The sequence below is a fragment of the Trachypithecus francoisi genome, unplaced genomic scaffold, assembly GCF_009764315.1.
Source record: "Trachypithecus francoisi isolate TF-2019V2 unplaced genomic scaffold, Tfra_2.0 Lachesis_group21, whole genome shotgun sequence".
Taxonomy (NCBI): domain Eukaryota; kingdom Metazoa; phylum Chordata; class Mammalia; order Primates; family Cercopithecidae; genus Trachypithecus; species Trachypithecus francoisi.
The window spans coordinates 31,112,628-31,136,027 of NW_022681467.1; the positions used below are offsets into that span (position 1 = coordinate 31,112,628).

The following is a 23,400-nucleotide window of genomic DNA, read 5'->3' on the forward strand; positions in this document are numbered from 1 at the left end:
TAGGTGTGGGGAGGGGATATGGAGAGGTGCTGGTGAAGTATAAATGCTCGGAACCAACCAAGGTTGAATTGGTGGAAGGGAGGGGGTCTCGGGAAGCAGCTTCATGCAGGAAGGGAGCAGGGTGTCTGAGGCATGCAGGATGGCCCACAAGGTGAACCTAGCACATGAATACTTGCAACGTTCCTTGGGGTCAAGCGGTCCAATGAGGTGACCTCGGGACAAATCTACAGTCTGTGTTCTCTGGGGATAAGAGACCTGGAGGCTGGTCCTGGGATACACTCATGTTTTATATTCGCTGGGGCTGGATGGCCTGATGGACTAACAAGTTGGGCTGACAGCCTGTGCTAGCCATGCCAGGGCATACTGACCTCAAGTCGGCCACTGTAGTCCAGTTCAATGAGTTCAAAGACAGCAATGAGCTCTCCGGCTGCCCGGGGTCCCTTCCTCAGGGGGAAGAACTGAAGCTCTGGGTGTTGGTATGGGTCCTCCATCAGCTTTACCCTCGGGGCAGCCAGTGCCCTGCCCAGGAATACAGGGGGGCCCTAGGGGGATCAGGGCAGTGAAGACAAAGGGGAAGAGGCTCAGGAGCCAGGGAGGTAGGCATCAAGGGGGAAACTCCTGGCCGGGAACCCAGGGAGGGCCCAGGCCACACTCACAAACTTATTGTGGTCAAAGACATTGATGATCACTAACGGAGGCTCCTTCTGCAGGTGCTCCCTCCTCCCATCCACGATCAACTGCTCAAATACCAGGAGCTCATCCCACAGAGGGCTCAGCGTCTGCTCCAGGACCTTGGGGGCCATACAGAGAAGCGGGTAGCAGCAGATATCAGGAGAAGGCTCCCAACACACATGCCATGTGAGCACCTCTGCTCTGAAGGAATACTTCAAGTAAATGCTAGTCACAAGAAGAGTGAGATGTGAGAAGATGAAAGCATCTTCAGATGGTGTTGCAGCCGGCCCCTCCTAGCCCTGCCTACCCATTGCAATTGGCTGCCCTCAGAGTTCAGGCCTAAAGTCAACCCCAGAAAACGACTCCTCACTGCTGGGACCTCCAGTTCTACATCACCTGCTAAGTTAGGGCCATCTAGTACCCCATCCTGATACCCTGCTCTGCAAACCCAGAGTGGGAAGAGAGGGGCCTTGGGGGAAAGCTCAGACCCATCCTAACTTGTCTCCTGGGTCCCTTCCACCCACATGTCATCCCAGCCCTCACCCGTGTGGTCTGGCACTGGGTAGAGATGAGGACTCGAGCAAAGGGGTCCGAGAGGCCACTGTCGTCTGCTGCCAGCACACCGCGGGCCTGGTACAAGTGAGCGCGGAGTTGAAAGTAGCTAAAGTCTGGGGTGAGGGGCAAGGAAGGTGTCATGTTTGCTCAGGGGAACCACTGAAGTCTCCTGACGGAGCCCCACACCTTGGGCAGAGATCGAGGTGGGCCTTATACCTCCCCGCCCACCCTCTGCACTCACCGTCCCGGTGTAGGCTGGAGGGCAGCCCGACCAAGGGCTCAGGCAGCAAATCCGGGGGCAACTCAGAGGTGCAGGCCTTGGCTTGCTTGCCCAGGCCGAGCCACAGGAAGAGCTCCAGCTTGGCACAGACCTCACCAGGGGCTGCCCCGGGTGCCTGCACGTGAAGAGGGCATGTCAGGGCCCCAGTGCCTCCTCTCATGACCCCAGCTAGACCTAGCAATCCTGCTTCCCCAGGGCACACCTCCACTGCACATCACTACACCATGCCAAACTCCCAGTCCACTCCCTACCTGCCCAGCCTTGCCCTCTTTCTGCCCTCCACCCTACGCCATGACCCTTGCGCTCTCGCTCCCTACACGTCTTGCCCTAACACTGCCACTTCCTGTACCCCACACCCCACACCCCCTAACTACACTCTGAGCTCTGCTCTCCCACCTTTGTCCCCTCTACCTTCCACACATTTACATTCCCCATCCCCAACCCCAAGGGTCACAGCTTCTCCCTGCTAGGGACCCTTTTCGGTATCTTTTCCAGGGACACCTCATTTAGAAATCTTTGGCCTGCAAACCAGCTACACTTTTTTTTTTTTTTTTAAGATGGAGTCTCACTCTGTTGTCAGGCTGGAGTGCAATGGCATGATCTCTGCTCACTGCAACCTCTGCCTCCTGTGTTCAAGCAATTCTCCTGCCTCAGCCCCCCTAGTAGCTGGAATGACAGGTATACACCACCACGCCCACCTAATTTTTGTATTTTTACCAGAGATGGGGTTTCACCATGTTGGCCAGGCTGGTCTCCAACTCCTGACCTCAGGTGATCCGCCTGCCTCAGCCTCCCAAAGTGCTGGGACTACAGGCATGAGCCACTACCCCCGGCCAGACCAGCCACATTTGTAAGGGCTGAGACACACTCTCCGGTTTTTAGTATGCTGCCTATCTCTCAGGGCCTAGTCAGCAAAATGGCCTGTGTAGTCCCAGAGTTGGGAAGATTTGGGGTTTATCTGATTTCAAAGCTGCCCCAGGAAAAGGCACAATCCCTTTCTCGTGTTTTGGACAATGGGAAAGCGTTCAGGGGCCCCTGGTTGGGAAGCACAAGCCTCTACCCAAGGCCTATCCTACCCCTGCCCTGTAAGCTCCACTCCACTTCTCCTGGCCCCTCACCCGCAAGCCCCCTCACCGTGAGCATTAGACTCTGGATCTTCCCACAGTCCCGACCCCGTTCCTCCTCGACCACAGAGAACAGCACATCCTGGGCAGGGATTCGGGCCCAGGCCACGCGGCGCCGCCCGCTGAACATCCAGACCAGCACGTCGGGGAGGGGTGGCTGGGGCTGTGGGTAGAGAACTGGTCACGGAGGTGGATCAGGAGCCGACCCCTCCTGCTCTCACAGCTTGAACTGAATGGACCAAATGGCCACTCCAGCTCTGATCTCCCCAGGACAGGGTCTCACTCTGTCGCCCAGGCATGAGTGCAGTGACACGATCACGGCTCACAGCAGTTTGACCACCCAGCCTCAAGCATCCCTCCCACCTCAGCCTCTCAAGCATCTGGGACTACAGGCACATGCCACCATGCCTGGCTAATTTTTTTATTTTTTGTAGAGATGGGGTTTGGCCATGTTGCCCAGGCTCGTCTCAAACTCCTGGGCTTAAGAGATCCTCCTGCCTTGGCCTCCTGAAGTGCTGAGATTACAGGCGTGAGCTACCACACTTAGCTTTTTTTTTTTTTTAATTGTGGAAAACTACTTATAAAATTGACCATCATCCTAAGCATTTTTAAATGTACCATTCAGGGGCATGAAATATATTCACATTATTATGGAACCATCCCCATCATTCATCCCCACAACGTTTTTCATCTTGCAGAACAGAAACTCTGCCCATTAAATCATACTTCTCCATTCCCCACTCTCCATCCCAGCCCCTGGCAGCTGCCATTCTTCTTTCTGTGTTTGGATTTGACTATAACAAGTCCTCATATGAGTGGAATCATACAGTGCGTGCCCCTGTGCCTGGCCCAGTTCACTAGGCATAATGTCCTCAAGGCTCATGCACATGGTAGCTGGTGCCAACCTTGTCTCTTCACCTTTCCCTCCTCCCCAGTCTAATCTTCCCTGATGTGCAAGTGTGCACATGTGGTGCCCATCACATCAGCCAAATACCTGGGCTGGTGACACTCTCCTCCTCCAACATCCAATCACCCAGTCCTGGCAGTTTCCCCCTTCTCTCCCTTCCTCCCTGCCCTACTTCAAGACCATCTGCTTTTTTTTTTTTTTTTTTTCTGTAGCCCAGGCTAGAGTGCAGTGGCAGTCATGGCTTACTGCAGGCTCAACATCCTGGGCCCAAGTGATCCTCCCACCTCAGCCTCCCAAATCGCTGGCACTACAGGCACACACCACCATGCCTGGAGATCTTTTCATTTTTAAATTTTTTTGTAGAGATAGGGTCACACTATGTTGTCCAGGCTGGTCTCAAACTCCTGGACTTAAGCAATCCTCCCGCCTCAGCCTCCCAAAGTGGTGAGATTATAGGTGCGAGCCACCAAGCCCACCTGAGAGACCATCCACTATTGGCTAGACAATTGTGACAGGCTCCTAAGCAGTCTTCCTGCCTTGAGTCCTCCCTTCCTACCCATTCTGCCATGGCTGGCTGACTGACTGCTCACCATCCTCTGGGTATCAGCTGCAATGTTGTCTTTGCAGAGAAGACTTGCCTGACCACCTTACCCAAGCAGGTTCTCCTCCACCCTGTCAGCCTCTGTAAACTCTTTCTTACCAATTCCTGTAGATCATAATTATTTTTCATATTCATTTACAGATGTATAGTCTGTCTCCCTAGAACATAAGACTCAAGGCCGGGCGCGGTGGCTCAAGCCTGTAATCCCAGCACTTTGGGAGGCCGAGACGGGCGGATCACAAGGTCAGGAGATCGAGACCATCCTGGCTAACACAGTGAAACCCTGTCTCTACTAAAAAAAATACAAAAAAACTAGCCAGGCGTGGTGGCGGGCGCCTGTAGTCCCAGCTACTCGGGAGGCTGAGGCAGGAGAATGGTGTAAACCCAGGAGGCGGAGCTTACAGTGAGCTGAGATCCGGCCACTGCACTCCAGCCTGGGCGACAGAGCGAGACTCCGTCTCAAAAAAAAAAAAAAAAAAAAAAAGACTCAAAAGGGCAAGGAATATAGCAGGAGGGGCTGACCCCCAGGGCCTAATACAGAGCCTGGCACACAGGAGGACTTGAGATATAATTGAGAGGCCAGGCGTGGTGGCTGAGGACAGGCATAGTGGCTCATGCCTGTAGTCTTAGCACTTTGGGAGGCTGCAGCAGGCAGATCACGAGGTCAGGAGATCGAGACCATCCTGGCTAACACGGTGAAACTCTGTCTCTACTAAAAATACAAAAGATTAGCTGGGCATGGTGGCGGATCATGTCACTGCACTCCAGCCTGGGCAACAGAGCGAGACTCCGTCTCAAAAAAAAAAAAAAAAACCACTGAGACTGATCAAATGAGGCACCTAAAATTTGTATACTGCAGATTCAGGCAGTTACAGATTATGGGTTCCATAAAGGAACAACACCGAGAGGGTTGTCCTCTTGGGACAACACCCAAGAGGGTGCCCATTGCAGCATCCAGTTCATCTTAAGATTTTCAACAATTGGCTGGGTGCAGTGGCTCACGCCTGTAATCCCAGCACTTTGGGAGGCTGAGGCAGGCGGATCACCTGAGGTCAGGAGTTCAAGAACAGCCTGGCCAGCATGGTGAAACCCTGTCTTTACTAAAAATACAAAAATTAGCTGGGCATGGTGGTACGTGCCTATAAATCCCAGCTACTCAGGAGGCTGAGGCAGGAGAATCACTTGAACCTGGGAAGCGGACGTTCGAGTGAGCCGAGATCGCACCCCTACACTCCAGCCTGGGCAAAAGAGCAAGACTCTGTCAGAAAAAAAAAAAGAATGTCAACAATGAGTCATGCAAAAAATGTTCTGGTTTATTAAAAATACAAAAAGAAAATTTTAAACCCATTTCCTGTTGGCCTTGAGAATACTCTTGTCTGCAATCCTAATGTAACATCATATATACTTCTGCTACATTAGGATTAGAGACAAGCTCTGTTTAGAAATAACTCCAAGTAAGGTTTTTATATTTTATTTTCATATTGAAAATCAGTCATATTTGCTTCTGCCTCAAAGAGCAAGTTTATGTAAAATTAAATGAGTGCTGGCAGTGAGCTGCATTTTTTTTCTCTAAACGGGAAATGGGTTTCTTTTTTTTTTTTTTTAGATGGAATCTTACTGTCACCCAGGCTGGAGGAATGCAGTTGCACAATCTCAGCTCACTGAAACCTCTACTTCCCATGTTCAAGCGATTCTCTGGCCTGGGCTTCCTGAATAGCTGGGATTACAGACATATACCACCACACCCAGCTTTTTGTGTTTTTAAGAGACTGGGGGTTTCACCTCGTTGGCCAGGCTGGTCTTCAATTCCTGACCTCAAGTGACTTGCCTGCCTTGGCCTCCCAAAGTGCTGGGATTACAGGTGTGAGCCACCACACTAAGACATTTTTTTAAAGTCTGAAGGGCCCTGAGTTGGAAAAAAGCAATACTCTGCCTTTGTGAGCTCTGATACTGTAAGCATCGTTTTTCTGTTTCGCTTTTTTTGTTTCTTTTTTGGTTTTGTTTTTGAGACAGAATCTCCTTCTGTCATCCAGGCTGAAGTGCAGTGGCGTGATCTCAGGCTCACTGCAATCTCCACCTTCCAGGTTCAAGCGATTCTCCTGCCTTAGCTTCCAGAGTAGCTGGAACTGCAGGTGCTGGCCACCACACCTGGCTATTTTTTTATATTTTAGTAGAGATGGGGTTTCACCATGCTGGCCAGCCTGGTTTGGAACTCCTGACCTCAGGTGATTCCACCCACCTCGGCTTTCCAAAGTGCTGGGATTAAAGGCGTGAGCCACTGTGCCGGCCAATATATTATATTAAAGAAAGTATCTTGGCCGGGCGCGGTGGCTCAAGCCTGTAATCCCAGCACTTTGGGAGGCCGAGATGGGCGGATCACGAGGTCAGGAGATCCAGACCATCCTGGCTAACACGGTGAAACCCCGTCTCTACTAAAAAATACAAAAAAACTAGCCGGGCAAGGTGGCGGGCGCCTGTAGTCCCAGCTACTCGGGAGGCTGAGGCAGGAGAATGGCGTGAACACGAGAGGCGGAGCTTGCAGTGAGCCGAGATCGCGCCGCTGTACTCCAGCCTGGGCGACAGAGAGAGACTCAAAAAAAAAAAAAAAAAAAAGAAAGTATCTTTAAATGAACACACATAAAACAAGGTTTTGTACTGATCAGTTGACAAAAAATTGTGACCATCGCCCGCTGGGAACCTAACCCTGTATTTCTCTGGGGGTAGTGATTCAATATTTGCTAATTCAGTATTTGCAGCAACTTTATAGACTATGACGACCACCAGTAACAAGAATTGACTCTATATATGGCATGTTTTCATTATATTAAAATCTAGAACAGGCAAAATTATAATAAAAAATATTGAAAAAAAACAGTAGTTATCTCTAGGGGTGTGAATGGAGACTGGGAAGGAACAAAGGAACAACTCTGGGTGAAAGTAGTATTCTAGATCTTGATAGGGATTTGGGTTACACAGATACATATATTTGCCAAAATTCAGCAAATGTGTAGCTAAGATTTGTACACTTGGTCAGACATGGTGACTCATGCCTGTAATCCCAGCACTTTGGGAGGCCGAGGTGGCCAGATCGTGTGAGTCTAGGAGTTCAAGACCAGCCAGGCCAACATGGCAAAACACATCTCTACTAAAAATACAAAAATTAGCAGGCATGGTGGCCCATGCCTGTACTCCCAGCTACTCAGGAGGCTGAGGCAGAAGAATTACTTGAGCTTGGGGGCAGAAGTTGCAGTGAGCTAAAGTCTTGCCACCACACTCTAGCCTAAGTGACAGAGTGAGACTCTGCCTTAAAAATATATATGTATTTGTACACTTCATTGTATGTAAATTGTACATCAGAGGAAAACACTGTAATTTTTTTTTTAATCAGTAGAGGGCCGGGCGTAGTGGCTCCCACTTGTAATCCCAGCACTTTGGGAGGCCGAGGCAGGTGGATCATGAGGTCAGGAGTTTGAGACAAGCCTGGCCAACACAGTGAAACCCCGTCTCTACTAAAATACTAAAATTAGCTGGGCATGGCGGCAGGCACCTGTAATCCCAGCTACTCGGGAAGCTGAGGCAGGAGAATCTCTTGAACCCAGGAGGCAGAGGTTGCAGTGAGCCGAGATTGCACCACTGCACTCCAGCCTGGGCGACCGAGCGAGACTCCATCTCAAAAAAAAAAAAAAAATCAGTGGAGGGTTCACTATTAGTTGGATGTAGAAACACTCACTCCTGGCCTGGTGCAGTGGCTCCCATCTGTAATCCAAGCACTTTGGGAGGCCGAGGCGGGTGGATCACCTGAGGTCAGGAGTTTGAGACCAACCTGACCAATATGGTGAAACCCCATTACTACTAAAAATACAAAAATTAGCCAGATGTGGTGGCACATGACTGTAATCCCAGGTACTCATGAAACTGAGGCAGGAGAATCACTTGAACCTGGGAGGCAGAGGTTGCAGTGAGCCAAGATTGCACCACCACACTCCAACCTGGGCGACAGAGCAAGACTGTGTCTCGACAACAACAAAAAGACTTACACCCTAACAACAAAAATAATCTAAATAAATTATAAAATTATGCACACACACACGTGGGGGTATATATACACATACATATATATACACACATTTATGTATACACACATTTATACACATACATATATATACACACACACATACATATATATATATAATTTTTTGGATACAGGATTTCTCTTTCACCCAGGCTGGAGTGCAGTGGCACGATTATGGCTTACTGCAGCCTCAAACCCTGAGGCCCAAGCAATCCTCCCTCCTCAGCCTCCCAAATAGCTGGGACTACAGGTGCTTGCCACCATGCCTTGTTAGTTTTATTTTTTTGTAGAGATGGGGGTCTCCCTATGTTGCCCAGACTAAAAATCGTATTTTAAAAAACACATCAGAGAAGTGGGGATTCAAAGAAACCTGTACCAACTAAACTCCAGAAAATGACGAGTTCTTCATAGTCAAGGAGAGACCTCCAGCTGCTACTCCCACTTCTGGCAGAACAGCAGTAGTAAAAAGGAAGATCAGAAATTGGGACAAGGAGAAACTCCCCACTTTTAAGAGACTTTTAATGACTACGTGTGAGGTAGCATGCCAGATGAGAATCCCAGGGACCACAGCCACAAAGTATGTCTTTCTATACCTTCCAACTCTTTTCTATGGATCTTCACCTAGAGCTAAGGAGCGGTATGCAGAAAGCTGGGAACAGGGAAGGAGAGCTGAGATCTTTCTGAGGCATGTAAGGTTTCTTTAAAGTGCAGAGTAGGCCAGGCATGGTGGCTCACGCCTCTAACCCCAGCACTTTGGGAGGCTGAGGCAGGTGGATCTCTTGAGATCAGGAGTTCGAGACCAGGCTGACCAACATGGTGAAACCCCATCTCTAGTAAAAAAAAAAAAAAAAAAAAAAAAAAAAGCCAGGCATAGTGGCACATGCCTGTTATCCCAGCTGCTTGGGAGGCTGAGGCAGAAGAATTGCTTGAACCCAGGAAGTGGAGGTTGCAGTGAGCTGAGATCATGACATTCCACTCTAGCCTGGGCAACAAGAGCAAAACTCCGTCTCAAAAAAAAGTGCAAAGTAACCACCCTAAAAAGGAGGTGGTAGGGAAGAGAATTAAAAAACCCAGAAGTGGCCCTCTGGGATTTCATCTTTTGAAGGCTGAGGGTGCGGTAGAAGTGCTGAGAGAAACCTCTTCCACTAGGCTTTCAGCTATCAGATGCTACAGGATCAGCTGGAGAGCCAAGAGGACCCCTCTGATGCATTCTAGACTTTTACAATGTAAGGTGGGGACCCCCCAAAGGTCAGGGGAGGAAAAGCAGGACTAACAAGGTGCAGAGGAAAGGAAGCAGACTCAAAAAGCATAGAGAATGCCCCAGCAACCCAAAAACCTGGTTGGTGGTTTGTAAAGCAGGGAGAGCTTACCCAGGGTTGGAGAACTGGCAGTTTGGGTGTGAAAGAGAAACAGATTTCTGGAATCTTGCCAGTTCTCAATCCTAAACCTGGATGAAAGGACAATCTTGATCCTTCAAAAAACATTTGAAGCCCAAAGTGAACTGAACCAAACCAAATTCACAACTCAGCCCATTTCAAATACAAAGCATAATGACTCGGTCCTCACTCTAGAGAGTGAGGCCTAGTGTAAGAAAAGAAATGCCATTTCCTGGACATATATATTATTTTAGTCACTAATGTTCTTTTATACAAAAATCCAGGCATATGATAAAAAAAATTACGGGACAGAGTTAAAGCAAAAAGCCAGGCGTGGTGGCTCACACCTGTAATTCCAGCACTTTGGGAGGCTGAAGTGGGCGGATCACTAGGTCAGGAGATCGACACCATCCTGGCTAACACGGTGAAACCCCATCTCTACTAAAAATACAAAAAAATTAGCCAGGCGCCTGTAGTCCCAGCTACTCGGGAGGCTGAGGCAGGAGAATGGCTCGAACCCTGGAGGTGGAGCTTGCAGTGAGCAGAGATCGTGCCACTGCACTCCAGCCTGAGCGACAGAGAGAGACTCTGTCTCAAAAAAAAAAACTCATGGTCAAGAGGAAATAATGAATAGAAGCAGACACATAGATAACCCAGATGTTGGAATAATTAGACAACAATTATTAAAATAACTATGACAGAAATCTAAATGATCTAGTGAGGAAAGTACACAAGAATTAAAAGATGGGTGATTTCAGCAAACAGTTGAAAACTGGAACCAAATGAAAATAGAAATTTTAAATACATCAGGCAAACAGTCTACAATAGTTGGAGTCTTCAGTATATACCACTTACAATAGCAGATGGAACATCTACACAGAATATTATTAAGGAAATAAACTTAAAACAATACTAACCAACTATACCTAAAAGACACATACAAAATACTCCATCATAACAGCAGAATACACATTCTTCTCAAGCACCCATGGAACATTCTTCAGGATAGATCATATGTTAAATCACAAAACAGTAAATTTAAAAAGACTAGGCTGGCCGGGTGTGGTGGCTCGCACCTGTAATCAGGCAGAGGTGTGGGGAGCTGAGATTGTGCCACTGCACTCCAGCCTGGTGACAGAGAGAGACTGCATCACGCGCACGCGCGCACACACACACACAAACACCAATATCTAAAATCAGAGATGAAAGGGAGGACATTACTAGCAACCTTACAGAAATAAAAAGGGTTATAAGACAATACCATGAACAAGTATAAAATAGCAAATTAGATTACCTAAAATGAAGTTATAAAATTTGACTCAGCAGTCAAGAAGTATCTAAAATGAAGTTATAAAATTTGACTCGGCAGTCAAAAACTTCCCAAAAAAAGTCCAAGACCGGATGCCTTCACTGGTGAATTCTACCAAACATTTGAAGATTTATGCCAATCCTTTTCAAACTCTTCCAAACAATAGAAGAGTGAGGAACACTTCCTAACTCCTTCTATGAAGCCAGCTTTACCTTGATATCATAGATTAAAAAATCACAAGAAAAGACATCAAATCATTACATGCTGGGCATGGTGACTCACGCCTGTAATCCCAGCACTTTGGGAGGCAGAGGCAGGGAGGATCCCTTGAGCCCCGGGAGTTTGCAACCAGCCTGGGCAACACAGGAAGACCCCATCTCTACTTTTTAAGTATTTTTTTTTAATCAAAAAGAAAAATTACAAAACAATATCCCTTATAAATACACAGATGCAAAAGTCTTGAACCAAATCCAATGACATATTTAAAAAATGGATATACACCATTGTTAAAAGGAATTCATCTCATGAATGCAAGGATAATTTAACCTAAGGAAAATCAGTGTAATACACCACAGTAACAGAACAAAAAAGAAAAAAAAAAAAAACACATGCTCATCTTAATAGATGCAGAAAAAACGTTTGATAAAATGTAACACTCTTTCACAATAAAAACACTCACAAAACTAGGAATAGAACTTCCTCAACTTGATAAAGGGCATTTATGAAAAACACTGCTAACATCAAACTTAAAAGTTAAAGAATGAAAGCTTTCCCCTTAGAATCAGAAACAAAGCAAGTGAAAATTACAACTTTGGCTAGGTGTGGTGGCTCACACCTGTAATCCCAGCACTTTGGGATGCTGAGGCAGGAGAATCATTTGAACCCAGGAGGCAGAATAAAATTACAATTTCAGAGAAACTATGTATCTTGTATCTGCCATTGTGAGCTTGACAGCTTGCAGCAAGACTCCACCTCCAATTTTTTTTTTAAGATAGAGTCTCTCTGTCACCCAGGCTGGAGTGCAGTGGTATAATCTGAGACCTGTCCTGAGACCAAAAAGTTTGAGAACCACTGCCATAGAAAAGCACCAGGACGTGTACAAAAATGGTCTTGGAAGCACTGTTTCTTTTTTTTGAGACGGAGTCTCGCTCTGTCGCCCAGGCTGGAGTGCAGTGGCCAGATCTTAGCTCACTGCAAGCTCCGCCTCCTGGGTTTACGCCATTCTCCTGCCTCAGCCTCCCGAGTAGCTGGGACTACAGGCGCCCGCCACCTCACCCAGCTAGTTTTTTTTTTTTTTTTTTTTTGTATTTTTTTAGTAGAGACAGGGTTTCACCGTGTTAGCCAGGATGGTCTCGATCTCCTGACCTCGTGATCCGCCCGTCTCGGACTCCCAAAGTGCTGGGATTACAGGCTTGAGCCACCGTGCCCGGCCTAGAAGCACTGTTTCTAATCACCACCCATTGGGAACATCTCACATACCCATGAACAGCACAATGGATCAGTACATTAGAGTATATTTATTTTATTTTTGTTTATTATTATTTTTATTTATTTTTTTGAGACAGTCTCCCACTCTTGCCCAGGCTGGAGTGCAGTGGTGCCATCTTGGCTCACTGCAAGCTCCACCTCCCAGATTCATGCCATTCTCCTGCCTCAGCCTCCTGAGTAGCTAGGACTACTGGCGCCTGCCACCATGCCCAGCTAATGTTTTGTATTTTTAGTAGAGATGGGGTTTCACCCTCTTAGCCAGGATGGTCTCGATCTCCTGACCTTGTGATCCACCCACTCGGCCTCCCAAAGTGCTGGGATTACAGGAGTGAGCCACTGCGCCCAGCCTATTTTTATTTTGAGACAGAGTCTTGCTCCATCACCCAGGCTGGAGTGCAGTGGCCCAATCTCAGCTCTCTGCAGCCTCCACCTCTCAGGATCAAGCAATTCTCCCTGCCTCAGCCTCCTAAGTAGCTGGGATTACAGGTACCATGCCTGGCTAATTTTTGTATTTTTAGTAGAGATGGAGTTTCGCCACGTTGGCCAGGTTGGTCTCCATCTCTTGACCTCGTGATCCTCCCGCCTCAGCCTCCCAAAGTGCTGGGATATAGGCATGAGCCACCGCGCCAGGCCACATTGTAGTATACAATATGTCATATGGCAATGAAAATTGAAAAATTACAGCTACATGCAATGATATGGATAAATCTCACGCACATATTTAAAAAGCAAAATAACATAAAATATGAAAAACAGCAACACAGAACTACATTATTTCAGAATGCACATTTATACCATGAAAAATTTTATTTGTATTTATTTTTGAGACAGGGTCTCACTCTGTCACCCAGGATGGAGTGCAGTGGCACAATCACAGTTCATTGTAGCTTAAACCTCCCAGGCTCAAGCAATCCTCCTACCTCAGCCTCCTGAGTAGTTGGGACTACAGGTGTGCGCCACCACGCCTGGCTAATTTTTTTTTGTTTATTGAGGAGATGAGGCCTCACTGTTTTGCCCAGCTTGGTGTTAAACTCCTGGGCTCAGGTGATCCTCTCACTTTGGAGGATCCCACAGTGTTGGGATTACAGGCATCAGCCACTGTGTCTGGTCACAAAAAATTTTATTTGCCAGGCGCAGTGGCTTGTGCCTGTTATCCCAGCACTTTGGGAGGCTGAGGTGGATCAGCTGAGGTCAGGAGTTCAAGACCAGCCTGGCCAACATGGCAAAACCCTGTCTCTACTAAAAACAGAAAAAAAAATTAGCCGGGTGTGGTGGCATGTTCCTGTAATCCCAGCTACTCAGGAAGCTGAGGTAGGAGAATTGCTTGAACCCAGAAGGCGAGTTCAAAGTAAAATTTTTTTATTTTTTTAAGACGGAGTCTCACTCTGTTGCCCAGGCTGGGGTGCAGTGGCATGATCTTGGCTCACTGCAACCTCTCCCTCCCGGGTTCAAGCAACTCTCCTGCCTCAGCCTCCCAAGCAGCTGGGATTACAGGTGCACGCCACCACGCCCGGCTAATTTTTCTTTTTTTTTTTTTTGTAGAGACAGGATTTTGCCACATTGGCCAGGCTGGTTTGAACTCCTGACCTCAGATTAGGTAATCTGCCCGCCTTGGCCTCCCGAAGTGCTGGGATTATAGGCATGAGCCACTGCACCTGGACTCATAAAAAAATTTTAAATGTCAGATGACAAAAGGAGGCTTTCAATACAATTTTTTCTTTGAGACAGAGTCTCACTCTGTTGCCCAGGCTGGAATGCAGGGGTGCCAACTTAGCTCACTGTAACCTCGACTGCCTGAGCTCAAGCAACCCTCCCACCTCAGCCTCCGGAGTAGCTGGGACTCTAGGTGTGCACCACCACAGCCAGCTAATTTTTGTAGAGACAGGGTCTCACCTTGCTGCCCAAGCTGGTCTCAAACTCTTGCGCTCAAGTGATCCTCCTGCCTCAGACTCCCAAAGTGCTACAATTATAGGATGAGCCACCACCCATAATTTTATTTTTTTATTTTTATTTATTTATTTTTTTTGAGATGGAGTCTCGCTCTGTCGCCCGGGCTGGAGTGCAGTGGTGTGATCTCGGCTCACTGCAAGCTCCGCCTCCCGGGTTCCCGCCATTCTCCTGTCTCAGCCTCCCCAGTAGCTGGGACTACAGGCACCCGCCACCTTGCCCGGCTAGTTTTTTGTATTTTTTAGTAGAGACGGGGTTTCACCGTGTTAGCCAGGATGGTCTCGATCTCCTGACCTCGTGATCCGCCTGTCTCGGCCTCCCAAAGTGCTGGGATTACAGGCTTGAGCCACCGTGCCCGGCCACACCACCCATAATTTTCAAAGCAATTTTGCACCAACATTTAAGATAATGTTAAACGTTCAGGGGCTCACACATGTAATCCCAGCACTTTGGGAGGCTGAGGTGGGCGGATTATGAGATCAGTTCGAGACCAGTCTGACCAACATAGTGAAACCCCATCTCTACTAAGAATAAAATAAATTAGCCGGGCATGGTGGCAGGTGCCTGTAATCCCAGCTACTCAGGAGGCTGACGCAGGAGAATTGCTTGAACCCGGGAGGCAGAGGTTACAGTGAGCCAAGACCGCGCCATTGCATTCCAGGCTGGGAGACTCCTTAAAAACAAAAAAGTATCCCATCTCTTCGTCCAACGCTCTGTCTTCCAGCTGCCCAGGCTTCTCAGTTCTAGGCCTTTGTGCATGCTATTTTTTTGTTTCTCAATTGCCCAACTCCAATTTATCCTGTAAGGTCTGAGACTATACTTCCTCACTGTTTGAGAACCTACTGGCCCAAGCGGTCTAAACATCCTATGCCTTTGGGAAGGACTGAGCTTCCGTCTTAAGCAGCTGCAGCATGGTGGACCAGTCACTTTCCATTTCTAACCCTCAGTTTCTGCTCCTGTCAACTCCCTTCACCCTTCACACATGTCATATTTAGTGCTTCAGACAAGGGAGGTCATGCTCAAGACAGCCTATTCTCAAATCTTCATCTAAAGAGATCCTGAATGTTCCCTGGGTCTCTGCCGGATTCTAGAACTCTCGTCCTCACCCTTGGCTACTGCAAATGGATCTTGGTCCTATGCCCACAGCAATGAGTCCCAGCCCTGGCATCATTCGAAAGGAAAAATGTTATGTCACACTGGCCCAAGGCCTCTGGAATGGTCCATAAAACTCAGGGAAAAGTGTGTACATGGTAGGAAAGTGGGGTGGGCAAGGCATTACCTCCTCAGCCAGAAAGCGCAGTTTAGCCAGGAGCTTCTTGGCCAATGCCACCTTCTTTTGCACGTTGCCCCGTCTCAGGCCGCGTAGAAGTCGCAGTCCTTGTTTAGCCAAAAGGTTCTGGGAGGGCAAAAAGACAGCATGAGTGCAAGGCCCCAGATAGGCGCCCCTGAGTCCCTTCCCAAGGCCGTACCAGGCTGTGCACCAGGAGTTTCCCTCGGCATCGATCCAGGGTATTGGGCCGGGTCATCGTCCTGCGCTCTGCACCGCGGCAAAACTGTCTGCAGTGAGCAGGGATGTGCACAGCAGACAGGAGTCAAAGGAAAGGAGAGGATGCTGACCTCTCACCCCCAGCCTCCCTCATAGTCCTCTCAGTCTTGTGCTCTGAAGAGGCACTCTTTCTTTTTTTTTTTTTTTTTTTTTTTTTTGAGACGGAGTCTCGCTCTGTCGCCCGGGCTGGAGTGCAGTGGCCGGATCTCAGCTCACTGCAAGCTCCGCCTCCCGGGTTCCCGCCATTCTCCCGCCTCAGCCTCCCGAGTAGCTGGGACTACAGGCGCCCACCACCTCGCCCGGCTAGTTTTTTGTATTTTTAGTAGAGACGGGGTTTCACCATGTTAGCCAGGATGGTCTGGATCTCCTGACCTCGTGATCCGCCCGTCTCGGCCTCCCAAAGTGCTGGGATTACAGGCTTGAGCCACCGCGCCCGGCCTGAGGCACTCTTTCTCCTGCAAAGATGGCCTATCTCTATTTGGACCACTTCCAAATTCATCAAGGCCAGCCTTGCTCTTGAGCTCCAGAGCTCGCTAATATTTAACCATCTACTACCCTGGCTACCCCAGGTGTTGCCCATGGACCAACAGCATTGGTATCACCTGCAGGCTATTTAAAACTGCAGGACCTCAGCCCCACCCCAGGCCCTGCTGAATCAAAAGCTGCATTTATGCCCCAGGGGATGCCTAAACACATTGAAGCTTACAATGTGATGACGATGGTATGGTTTAGTCTCCACCAGGTTGCCTAACATACAGCTTGAACATTACATTCCCAAGCCAAATGCATAATTTCCAATAACCCCCCTGCCGCAAAAAAACAAACAAAAAATAAAACAAAACAAAAAACCCTGTTTCACCTCAGAACTTGAAAGTTCTGCTTTCATCTTTCATCCTTCACTGCTCTTTCTCTCACATTCCACATCAATTCATCAGCAAATTCTTTATGCTCTACCTTCAAAAAATATCCAGAATCCGGCTACATGCGGTGGCTCAGGCCTGTAATCCCAGCACTTAGGGAGGCCGAGACAGGTGGTGAATCACTCGAGGTCAGGAGTTCGAGACCACCCTGACCAACATGGGGAAACAACTGTGACTACTGACACTGAAAGGTTGAGCATGGTGAGAACAGAAAAGCAACCACCTACAGCCTCCCACCTCACTGCCTCTCCTGATCAGGGTCCTTGGCTGAGTCCCTGCTTCCTCCCTACCTCTAAATGCTGGAGCGCTCCAGGTTCTCAGATTTCTTTTTTCTATGCTCCCTTAATGCTGTTATCCAGCTCCATCTACATAATGACAGCTCCCAAATTGACATTTCCAGTTTAGAATTCTCCTCAGAACTCAACTCATATAGCTAACTGCCTACCACACATGTCCACTTACAATTCAATAAGAATCTCACAGTTAACACGTCTCAAACTGAGCTCCTACTATCTGCCTTCCCTCAGATCCTACCTCATCCCTGCTTCCATCAGACCTTCTCCTTTTGTTTTCCATTGAAAACATATTTTTTTTTCTTTTATCCAAAAAAAGATTTTGGCTTGCATAACTATGTGGTTGGTGCAGCCTTAGCCTCCTGGACTCAAACCATCCTCCCATCTCAGCCCCCTGAGTAGCTGGGACTACAGGTGTGCACCACCACACCCAGCTAACTTGTGTATTTTTCACAGAGACAGTGTCTACCCATATTGTTCAGGTTGGTCTCAAACTCCTGGGCTCAATTCATCCTCCCATCTTGGCCTCCCAAACTGCTGGAATTCCAGGTGTGAGCCACCACGCCCAGCCCACAAGCCAAAATCTTAGCAAGTCCTGAAGTATCACCCCCAATTCGAAATTTTCTCTTGAATCCATTCACAGCACTCCATCTCCACTGCAACCATCCCCTAGATCAGTTCATCATCACCTGTCACCTGGATTATAACAGCCCCTTTAGTAATCTCTCTGCTTCCTCCCCTACTGATCCCTTTTAGAGATCTATGTGTTAGAGTGTATTTTTTTCCTTTTCAAAACATTCACTGCCCCCTCATCTCACTCAGGAGAAGCAGCCAAAGTCATTAAAACGGCTTGTGAGGCTCCCACAGGATCTGTCTCTCCCCACCATCATTCTCCTTCCCCCAGCCTCCTCCAGTCTCTTCTACTATGTCACACTGCCGCAGTCACACTGGTTCTGTGCTCCTCTTCAAACACTCCAGGCATACTGTCCCCTCCACCTGGAACACCATTACAGGCACGGCTTGCTCCTCTGTCTTCATGTCACCTTCACAGTGGCCTCCCCTCCACACCCTTTCTGAAACTGCAATACCTTATGCAAGCCAAAATGCTTCCTTGCTTCGTGTTCTTCCTTAACACTTATCCTACTTAGTATTTTTCTGTTTACATGCTTATTTTACATGTCTCCACCCATCCCCAACCTCTACACCCAAACGTAAGCTTCAGGGTGTTTTTTTTTTTTAGAGTCAGGGTCCCATTCTGTCACCCAGGCTAGAGTGCAGTGGTGTCATGGTTCTCTGCAGCCTTGAACTCCTGGGCTCAAGATCTTCCCACTTCAGCCTCCCCCAAGTAGCTGGGACTACAGCAGTGAGCCATTGTGCCTTGCCAACTTCAGGGATTTTTGTGGGCAGGAATGCTTTTTTCACTGACATTCCTATGCCTAAAACAGTGTCTGGCATAGTACGTGCCATAAATAGTTATCAAATAAAGTACCCTTTTGAGAAGAGGATCCGAAAATCACGTAAGTACCTGGAGCAGCTTATGGAATTCAGGGCAGTAGTGAAGGTCAAAAATGGAAGTAACTAGAACATGGTTTCTTGGGTTTTTTGTTTGTTTGTTTTGAGACAGAGTCTCACTCTGTCGCCTAGGCTGGAGTGCAGTGGCACGATCTTAGCTCACTGCAACCTCCACCTCCCGGATTCAAGTGATTCTCCTGCCTCAGCCTCTCAAGTAGCTGGGAGGAACCCACCATTATGCCCGGGTAATTTTGGTATTTTTCTCGTAGAGATGGGGGTTTCACCATGTTGGCCAGGCTGGTCTTGAACTCCTGACCTCAAATGATCTGCCCGCCTCAACCTCCAAAAGTGCTGGGATTATGGGTGTGAGCCACCATGCCCGGCCAAACATGTTTATGTGGTTACAGCAATGACCTGGTAACTAGGGACCAATCAATGATGACGGGGAGAAAATTGAGAATTACAGAGCTAATTCCTCCAGCGATGAAATTCAGATCACAGCTGCAGTCACTGCAGCAGGCAAGGAGGAGAGCAGATGGATGCAGTAGCCAGCAAGGAGGTGGACTGGGTGTGGGAAGGTGATTAGCAGGAACAAGTGTGGAAGAAAGAGGCGAGGAGATTTGAAAAGAGACACGGGATAAGCCTCAAGAAGTGTGGGAAAGGGAACTCATGGAGATTGAAAACAGCTGAGGTGCCAGAGGATCGGGGGAAGCCTAACCCCCAATAATCTCATCAGCTCCCTGGATAGGAATAATTGTCTTCTCATTCTTCTGTAAGGTGCAGAGCAAATGCAGCTGCAAGCCACCCTTGGGTCCAGACAGCCACCAAGAGTCTCCCTTGCCCTGGAGTTGGCCCAAGTACAGGCAGCAACAGGGGTGGCTCTCAGCTTACCTGCTCCCAGCCACCAGCTCTTCCAGTACCTGCTTGAGCTGTGCACAGGCGCCAGACCCTGGCCTGCGCTGCAGTCTCTCAACCTCCTGCAGCCCCTGGTCCTGCGCAACATGCAAGAGGGTCAGAGTCTTGAGAGTCCCTGACTCCGACCTCTTGTAGACCACACCCAACCCGAGGCCCCACCCACTCATGACCACACCTCTTGGCCTGCCCTTCTTTGGCTCCATCAGGTTGATGGCTCCATCTTTCTAGCCCCCTACTGGCTCCACCAAATGTGGGACCTCACCGGCAGTATCTCTCTCCATCTCCTTCATCCAGCCCCTTCCTGGGTCCAGCAATTCTGAATCTCTGTCCTCCCACAACTCCTGGCATCCTCAGTTCGCCCAGAAGCTGTGCTTTTTGGCCCTTGCCACCCCTGGCCTTGCACCAGCAAGGTGCTAGCTCTCTAGTGCCTGCCCATTAGCCCCACTGCAGAGCTCCCTTCAAAGGCTGCGGTGTCCCAGGCATCCCTATGGCCCGGTCTCTCCCTGTGGGCACTGGCCTTGCCCTTACCAGTCTCTCGGCCACTTTGTGCACGCAGTTGCTGCTCTGCAGGCGCCAGGTGTGGTCCTCCCAGCGACTCCACACATGCACACATGGCTTGCGGTGACGGAGGGGCAAGCAGAAGTATGGCCTGGCAGGCGGAGAGGAGGCTTCGCGGGCATTCTGGGCTCCTGGGGACCTCCCAAACCCCCCTTCCAGCCACTGGGAGCACTCACCCGCTGCCGTCCATGGGCTCAGGCCACTGAGCAGGGGTCCCCAGTTCCTCCTCCTCTTTATCCTCCTCTGGCCTGGCTCCCAGCAGAGGCTGAGCCTCTGCGTACGCACCCTCAGTTCCCTCCCCGGCCCTGGACCCTCGGCCCAATTGCTCCTCCAGGCGACCTGCGCGACCTGCCCGGGAGCAGCAAGGGTCAGTGAGCGCCAGGCTGAGGGCCGGAACCCCCCCTCAACCAATTCTGCCTCAATAGAAGTCAGAACCCGCCCCTTACTGAAAGTCAACAGCCCCTTCCAGGGTCCTAAGGTCTGAAATGAGAGTGTCCACCCTCAAACCCATGGCACTCAGGGGTTTGGCTAGGCCACACACCAATGGAGATCTCGAAGCTGATTGGCTGGGAGGCCACGGCAGGGTCGATCATGGTGGCCTCGAAGAGCACACCGAAAAGCAGGAAATCTTCACAGGGCGCCAGGACATTCTGCGGGAGGCCGTCAGGCTGGAGTCAGCGCCCACCCTCCCAGGGAGCAGACCCGACTATGCTTGGCCGCAATGCCCACAGAAAGAAGTGTGACCAAGGCTTGGAAGTCACTGCAGGTATCCTACTCCCTCTCTGTCCTCGCTGCCCCAGCATTGGCCCTGGGTATGCGTCCTCTCTCCCCCAACATGTGCGCATATACCAGAGCCCATGTGGGCACACACCTCACTCTTCGCCCAGGCACCCAGATTGAGACCCCTGTCGTGATGTTTAATGCCTGAGAGTGAATTCCACCTTCCAAAGCTGAGGTGACCCCGCCCCCTTTGCTACCCCCCAGCCCTCACCTCTGGCAGCGGCAGTAGCTCCTCCACCTCCACCTCCATGGCACTGGGAATCTCAGGCCCCTCGGCACCGGGGCTGGCGTCCACGTGCTGCGGAACCCCCTTTGGAGTCTGATCCCGCCTGGCTTTCTTTTTCTTCCTTCGGGTGAGCCGGGACAACCTGGACCCCTGCTGGGCCTGGGGAGGCTCAGGTTCAGCTCTCCCTTCCAACACCTGCACGGACACAGCCAGCAGAAGGCGGCCGCGGAACCAAATGCCTTGGCCAACGCCTTCGTTGAGACCTTGAAGACCATGGCGGAGTCCCGCGCCGGGGGGCGAGCCATAGAGGGGCACCCAGGCCGGGCCGAAAGTAGGGTTAAACCCCGCTGTGGGGAACAAGAGCAGCGTGTTGGAGGGGAGCGCGGGGAGTGCGAGTGCTGGTAAGTCTGTGCACCTCACCCTGATCTCCTCCAAGTATTGGGGGGTGAGGGCAGGGGAGAGGGGCTAAGCCGCTCTGAAAGGGAAGAAGTTGGCCAGCAGCTGCGGATGCGCCGCTGTGGAACACGACCTGGGGCGCCTCCAAACCAGCTCAGCGCCCCAAGGAGCTGGAAACCGCAGTAGCCGGGGCTCGGGGGACGCAGCCTGAACCCTGGGGGCGGGGGCGGGATTGGGGCGGAGCTACGGGCGATCCGCGAGGCCTGGGGGTCGGGGAAAGGAGTGGACATGCAGTGTCAGCGCGTGCACAGCTGTAGAAGAGTGGGACTGGGCTGGCTGGTTACTGGACAGGCGGCTGTGGTCAGAATTTTGCCAACAGAGCCAAACCTATGGTGGAGTTCACAGTCTGGGAGCGGCTTGAAGCCGTTTGTTTTGCTGGCGGACCAGCCTTCCTAGGCGCAGCGGAGTCGCGAGGATTGGGCTTGCTGTTGGGAATGGGCCCTACAGCGCGATCGGACCGAGGCGAGTGAGGCCGGGTTTGCGGCGGCCAGAAGCACTCACCTGCTCGGCCCGGATGGGAGATCCGCCTCAGGTCCAGCACGTGCGTAGCGAGGGCCGCGTCGACCAGGGGCGCGTCGTCCCGCAGCTGCAGGCGGAGGCTGCGCGTCAGCGGCGGGAAGAGCTCCACGAAGCTCAGCTGCTCGTTCCACTCAGGCGCCGCCGCCTCGGCTCGCACCGACGTCTCGCCCTGAAGGTGGCGTTAAAGACGGGCGCAGGGCGGTCAGCGCGCAGTCTGGGCGGGAGCCGCGGCGCTGTGGTCCCGGGAGGGACTTACCTCCTGCCCCAGGAAAGACACCCGCACATAGGGCTCCACCAGGACGCGCTGGTCGTGCAGGGCGCGGGCCAGGCTGCCCAGCAGCCCCTGGCGCAGAGCGGAAAGCCCCTCGGCGCGGTACAGGCGCACGCGGAGCCGCGCCCACGGCCTCTCGGCTGGCACTCCGCGAGGCAGGAGCAGGTTCCTGGGGGAGGGGGCACCGAACGGTGGGGAGAAACTGGGATCTCGGCCCCTCCCCTTATCCGCGCCCCACGGCCATCCCCGGATCCATGTCCCCCTCCCCACCTCACCCCGGCTCACTTCTCGATGTCCGAACAGTGCTCTGGGGCCGGGGGTAGCATGGGAGGGGGCAGGTCCCTGCGCGCCCTCACGGACAAGGTGACCTTAACGAAGCCCTTGGTCCCGGCGCGGGTGTCCCGGGGATCATGCAACGGAGCCCATCTTTGGTAGAATTGGCCATCTAAGGGAGAAGGGGCGAGCCAGGGGTAAGGGGCGACCAGCGGGACGCACAGGGTGGCCGTGAAGCTGTCATCGGAGTGACAGACAATGGCTGGAGATCCTCTGGCTCAGCAGGGGGGAGCGGAAGTGCCAAGAGTTCAGCCTCCGCCAGAGATGGCCCTCTCCGAAGTGAGTGTATAGGGGTCCATGCGGAGCCACCGCAGGGTCAATCTCTGGGGCCCTTGTCCGTGCAGTCTCAGTAAGGGGACGATTCCATACCTGGCTGGTCCAAGATGATGCCCAGGTCCATCCTGAAGGTGCCTATCCGGGTGGCCATAAACGGGAGGGTCTGCGAATGGAAAGCCTGGGGGGAAGGTGGGGTTAGTCCTGAGCTTTCCCATCCCCTCTTCTCTGAAGGACACTGGTCACCCCTACCCCGCTCACCGTGATCTCCAGCAGCAAGTCTTGGAGGTGAAGCCGTGTGTCATGAAATTCGAACAAGAAGTACTGAATTGAAGTGGGGATGAGAGGTTAAATGTGAAGGTTAGATGTGAGGTTAGATGTGAACCGGCAGCTTACCCCAGGTCTCTTGCTCAGAAGACCTTCCTTCCCCCACCCCCAACCCTCTCACTGCAACCTTTTCCTAGATC

At 50.7% G+C, this 23,400-nt stretch overlaps 1 protein-coding gene across 2 annotated transcripts in view; it reads right to left on the minus strand.

Moving 5' to 3' along the window:
* The window catches only part of LOC117068705 (fer-1-like protein 4), a 48,133-nt gene that overhangs the window by 19,054 nt on the left and 5,679 nt on the right, over nucleotides 1-23,400 (minus strand). For both annotated transcript variants that reach the window (XM_033186238.1, XM_033186237.1), the window contains exons 10-26: nucleotides 23,195-23,257; nucleotides 23,030-23,114; nucleotides 22,613-22,772; nucleotides 22,313-22,496; nucleotides 22,039-22,225; nucleotides 21,067-21,428; nucleotides 20,617-20,725; nucleotides 20,252-20,423; nucleotides 20,046-20,166; nucleotides 19,494-19,594; nucleotides 15,801-15,888; nucleotides 15,611-15,727; nucleotides 2,642-2,794; nucleotides 1,469-1,622; nucleotides 1,216-1,340; nucleotides 657-791; nucleotides 369-542 (exon numbers count right to left, since the gene is read on the minus strand). In XM_033186238.1, the coding sequence (XP_033042129.1) occupies nucleotides 369-542; nucleotides 657-791; nucleotides 1,216-1,340; nucleotides 1,469-1,622; nucleotides 2,642-2,794; nucleotides 15,611-15,727; nucleotides 15,801-15,888; nucleotides 19,494-19,594; nucleotides 20,046-20,166; nucleotides 20,252-20,423; nucleotides 20,617-20,725; nucleotides 21,067-21,428; nucleotides 22,039-22,225; nucleotides 22,313-22,496; nucleotides 22,613-22,772; nucleotides 23,030-23,114; nucleotides 23,195-23,257 (2,490 nt within the window). The remainder of the gene's footprint in view (nucleotides 1-368; nucleotides 543-656; nucleotides 792-1,215; nucleotides 1,341-1,468; nucleotides 1,623-2,641; nucleotides 2,795-15,610; nucleotides 15,728-15,800; nucleotides 15,889-19,493; nucleotides 19,595-20,045; nucleotides 20,167-20,251; nucleotides 20,424-20,616; nucleotides 20,726-21,066; nucleotides 21,429-22,038; nucleotides 22,226-22,312; nucleotides 22,497-22,612; nucleotides 22,773-23,029; nucleotides 23,115-23,194; nucleotides 23,258-23,400) is intronic.